The sequence below is a fragment of the Ananas comosus genome, unplaced genomic scaffold, assembly GCF_001540865.1.
Source record: "Ananas comosus cultivar F153 unplaced genomic scaffold, ASM154086v1, whole genome shotgun sequence".
NCBI lineage: Eukaryota > Viridiplantae > Streptophyta > Magnoliopsida > Poales > Bromeliaceae > Ananas > Ananas comosus.
Genome location: NW_017890963.1, coordinates 15,540 through 20,880, shown reverse-complemented (window position 1 = coordinate 20,880; position 5,341 = coordinate 15,540). Strand labels below are relative to the sequence as shown.

General features: G+C 43.2%; 1 protein-coding gene across 1 annotated transcript; it reads right to left on the bottom strand.

Annotated features, from left to right (window-relative positions):
- Positions 1–1,531: 1,531 nt before the first annotated feature.
- LOC109704478 (BTB/POZ domain-containing protein At2g24240-like) lies at positions 1,532–3,166 on the bottom strand. Its single transcript, XM_020225216.1, is given in 8 exon segments — positions 1,532–2,200; positions 2,203–2,303; positions 2,306–2,455; positions 2,458–2,521; positions 2,574–2,764; positions 2,767–3,060; positions 3,063–3,138; positions 3,140–3,166. Coding segments are annotated over 8 exon segments (1,332 nt in total). The 3' UTR covers positions 1,532–1,771.
- Between the last annotated feature and the right edge of the window lie 2,175 nt (positions 3,167–5,341).

Here is a 5,341-nt window from a genome sequence, read left to right as displayed (position 1 = left end):
GTTAGAGAACGATGTTTCTAATTTTTATATTCAATAAGAAAAATAGAAACAACACCAAATAAGGCCTTGGGTGTTACATTTCATTTTCTCCTTTGCCTATCACCCAAAATCTTCTGCTTGTGTCTGAAGTTTGTGAATGTATGTGATGAAGTAAAAGCAACACTTAAAATGGTGGGTATGAATGGTGCCAAAAACTAGATAATAACAACAACAACAAGAACAACACAGGATTTATGGAAAGAATGCTACATTTGAAGGTTCCACAGTTTTCCCCAAGTACACCCTATAAAAATATTAGGTTAGACACCTCAATAAAGAACCAAAATTTGTTCACACTTTGTAGGTACCTTCCTAAACTTCAGGTTCACACCATTGTGATTGCTGTGGGTTCAACAACCCTAAAGTGAAAAAGGGCTTCAATCACAAGACCTTGCTTTTGCAGCAGCAGTTGCTAGTGCATGTGCTTAGTATCATTATTTTAAGGGCTCGGTCGGCACCCGTAAAAAAATTGTATAGAATAAGACGAGAGATCGATGCCGGAAGAGGAATTAATCATTTTGAGGCATCACGAGACTGATCAAATGATCCCGCCGATAAAGGTTGAGATTGAACAAATCTGGATTCGAAAAATGTTGTCGTACCATGTTTCTCTTCGACAGTATTGCTCTCTCGTATTACTTTATCCGGTTCAATCACTGGAGCCAAATGGAACCTAAATACAATCTAACATTGCTGTACTCTTTGTACTAAAGTTTGTCGAAAAAAAGATTGTTTGCAGAGCACAAGGCAGTAGCAGGAAGAGTGGTTTGTGTGGGTTTGGTTATCCTGCTTTATTTAACAGCAAAAGCTGACAATTTTAAAAGAAAAAGGAGCTGCTGCAGAGAGAGACACCAACTTCTGGTTAAGAAGCTTCAGTAGAGGAACATGTGCCATACTGTATATGCATTCAGCGCAAAATAGCACCTAGTGCTTGGTTTTAAAGGTTAAGCATAGAAGTGAAGAATAAATGAAACATAACCAACAGCTGTTAGTTTCAAGAGTGCAATTTTTTTACCCACCGTCCCTGGTGTAAGTGGCAGAGGACTTGATGGTCGGTATCTAAGGTCGGTATCTAAGGTCTCTGTCGGATCGTTGGCGCTAACCATTAATCCCAAAAGCTCAAGTTGTTAAAAATATGCAACCAATTCACTTAAAAGCGTACAGATACGGCACCAACGGGTCTCGATTGTGACTCGGTCCAACCAGTCTCACGCACACTTCAAACATGACTCGGCCCACCCAACCTCACGTCATTTCGAATATGATTGGGCCCAATATGGCCTTCCGTGACAGGGCAGAATATTGGCCCATTTAAGCCAACGGTCTCAAATTCGAATTCTAGTTGATTCACATTTTCAGCTAAGTTTATTTCTAAATAAAATAAACGAAAACCTATCTCTCTCTCAAAAAAAAAAAAAAGAAAAAGAAAAAAGAAAAGAGTGCAATTTCAAATAGTAGCAAGGTTAAATTTTAATCACATATATAACACAGATTAGAAACCCAGTTAAAATCATATCAACTACTTACTTGTGTCATGAAACACCTGCATTAGAACATGAGATGAGAACTATTCTTTCTTTCTTTCTTTCTTTCTTTGGTTTCCTCCTCATATTAACACTTGTAACAGCAATAACAACAACAAATAGATGAACAACAAATTGATGATCATCAGAGAGAACCCAAAAAAGAAAAAACAGAAAAAAGAAAGATTGACAAGAATTACAATGGAATTCTAGATGATGATCGGCGCGGGCGGGGTCTCCCAAACGTCGAACACGTTCTCCTCGTTGTGCAGCGCGAAGAGGCGGTCGCCGCCGATCGAGAAGTCGCAGATGGGGCCGCCGTAGCTGCGGCGGAGCGTGGACGTGAGCACGAACTCGGGCCCGCAGAAGACGGAGATGCTGTCGTTCATGGACGAGAAGAGCTGCCCGTTGTGCATGGCGAGCTTCGGGTAGCAGCTCTCCACCGCGGCGGCGGCGGCGGCGGAGGACGCCGCCACCTTGCGGTTCGTGAGCTTGCTGCGCGAGCTCCACCGCACGGCGGCGGCGGCGGCGGCGCTGGTGCGGAGGTCGATGAAGCCGAGGTCGTCGTACTGGTTGACGACGCAGACGGAGCGGTTGTCGTCGGTGGCGATGGCGTGGAGGACGCGCTTGTCGTCGAGGGGGAGGAGGTGGCGAAGGGGCAGAGGGTGGCGCCGGTCGGGTTCAGGAAGTGGCGGCCGCGGGAGCGGAAGTCGAGGAGGCGATGGAAGCAGTCGTTCGTGCGGGGAAGAGGGAGGCGACGCATGAGGCAGCGGAGGACGAAAGGGGGTTGTCGGCGTCGCCGAGGGGGCAGCCGGGGGGCTGAGTAGAAGAAGTGGACTGGCGCCGGAGGCGGCGTCCCAGACGGCCGACGCCGTACTCGTTGAAGCGGCCTTGCAGCTTGAGAAGACGGCGTCGGCGGCGTCGTCGAGGGCGAGGGCGCCGGCGTGAAGGACTTGGGCTGGCCGCCGGTGGAGAGGGGAAACGTGAGGAGGGCGGAGGAGTGGGCGTAACAGGGGCGAGGCCGGAGCAGGGGGGCGGGGGCGGCGCGCTCGCGGCGGAGAGGAGGAGGAGGCGGGGGGAGAGGAAGGCGGCGTCGTTGAGGGCTGTGGTCGAGGGAGAGCGGGGGTGGGGGTGGAGGGCCCAGTCGTAGACGTGGGCGAGGCAACCGTGGCCCGCAGCACCGCCGTCGGGGGAGGCGCGACGGCGGTGCCGTCGCCGGGGCGCGGCCGGGACGGAGCGGGCGAGCTGCAGGCGGGACCGTCGAGCGGGCGGCCCGCGCGCGGCGCGGCGACGTGCCCGAGCAGGCCCGTAGAAGAGCGCTCGCGGAGGAGGAGCCGCTCCGGCACGTGCGCCGCACGTGCAGCTCGCCGCGTGCGGAGCAGGTCCAGAGAGCACCCCGAAGCACGCCGGTTACGGTCGATGAAGTACTCCGGGATCGGGCCTCCGCCGCCGCCGCCCCCGCCCCCGCCGCTGAGAGGTTTCCAGGAGTCGTCGAGGAGGCGCCGAGCATGGAGTCGCGGCCGGCGTTGGCGAGCGTGGTGCTGGTCGTCTCGAAGATCACGCGCCCACAGTTGAAGGCGGACGCGGTCCCTGCTCCTCGCCATATACGCCCCCCCCCCCACACATCCACCCAAAAAATAAAAAAATAAAAAAAAAAAAACCCAAAATCCAAAATCCTCACATGCCCCTGAATCCGAGAATTGACCACAAATTCGATCGAAATTCGAGCGAAAATTTTGAATTTTGGGGGCTCGTAATGCAGGATTGCGACGAAAACTAATAAAAGATTGGTCGAATCAAAATTAGGAGAAATTGGGAACAGGGGGAGACGAATCGAGAGGGAAAACTTCTAGGGAAGGTGAGATTTTGGGGCGTGGGGAATGTGGAGAGGGCGATTTTGGATGTGGGTTTCGGATTTCAAGGGATTTAATGGCGGAATTTGGGAGAATTTTTAGTAAGTAGGTTGGATCTCGGGAGCACGACGATTTTTTTCACTCTTTTTTTTTTTCTACGTTCTTCTTCGACCCTTCACCCTCCTCTTCGTCTCCTCCCACCTCCCCTCTCCTCTCCTTCTTAATAAGCCTCTCTCTCTTCTATGTTTATTTATTTATTATGTTTTAAAATGTTTTCCAAATATGTTATTCCTGGTGGGTTAATTTTAAAAATGAAAAGGAAGGTTTAAGTACATTTGTGCCCCTAGCCCCCTAGGAAACTTACCTACTGAGAGCATATTTGACCTGTCTATTTGGCCTAAATTTAAAAAAAGTGGGAAGAGATAATTTTAGTTTGAAAAATTAATTTTAGTTAAAAAGAATAGAGCGTTTGGCTAAATTTATATGAAAAATAATATTTCTAAAACTTCTTTGTAAAATTATTTAATAATTTTTTTTTGATTTGATATATAATAATATTTCAGGTAAATTTTAAATACCACCTATGTAGTTTTGTATTTTTTCACTTTAGTACTCTATAGTTTAAAGTATATTAATTTAATATTATGTATTTTTATTTTTCTCTTTTTGTCAGCTCCCCTCAGTTAATTTTTTGTTAAATTATATACAAAAAAAATTTTAGATACCCAACTTATAGTTTATTGAATATTCACTTTAATACCCTTTAGTTTTAACTTTGTTACTAATTTAACGAAAAAAATTAGTGGAGCAGATAATAAAAAGAGAAAAATAAAACCACATGGTAAATATTCAAATTCCCTATTGAGTTGAAAATCACTCGTAGTCTAAAAATCACTTTTCAGAAGTTAGGCCAAATATTCACTTAATCCCTAGACAACATAGAAAGTCAAATTTTAGATTTTGCTTCAAATTCAAATTTTGATTTTTAATTTAAAATTTCAAAATTCAATTTTAGATTTTGACTCCATTCTAAATTCAAATTTAATATTTGAATTTGAATTTCAAATCTAAATTTAGATTCCACATCAAATTTTAATTTAGATTTTAATCTTTAATTGTGGATTTTAAATTTTAATTTAGATTTTGAATTAAAGTTATAAGGAAGGGGTTAGTTCAAAACGTACCGTAGTTCAAAAGGCATGGTATATTTTTATCCCTCCCACACAGCGCTACGTTTGTTTCAGTCTAAATTTGGTATTGAGGCCCATATGACTCTATTAGATATAAAAGAGTTGGGATAAAAATAAATATAGGAATATACTTTTGTATTCTCCGTTGAAACCATAGAAAATATATCGTAATCAACTCATCGCGATATGCGGAACACAATATTACGTATAAAAACAAATAAGGTATTTTTTTATTATACTTTTTTACCGCACGCAATGTATAGTTTTTTCACAATCCCAAACGAACCTTCAACTGTCTTCGGCTGTTAATTTAGATGAAAAAATTTGAGAAAATAACCTATTTGAGGCATAGAGCAAAATGGAGAAAAAATGTAAATAAATGTTTTATATAGAAAATAATTGATAGTTGCAAAAGTAGCCTTTTTGTTTCTCTTGGCCACCCCTATCCCCAGTCCACAACTGAAACTGTGGGGTCTCTGTTTCTTTGGTTTTGATCCATCTTCTTATCAAATACATTTTTGACTTAATTATGCTAAACTACACTATTAGAAATAAATTTATAATTTTAAATAAAAATTATTTAAAAATATTGAGTGAAAGTAATCCAGCATATATTCAACTCATTTTGACAAAAAAATAAAATATGTTAAAACCAACAAAAAAAAAAGTTGAAAATAGCTTAATACAAATTTCAAATGAGTCTATCATAACAATTTATTTTATTTTATTTTTTATC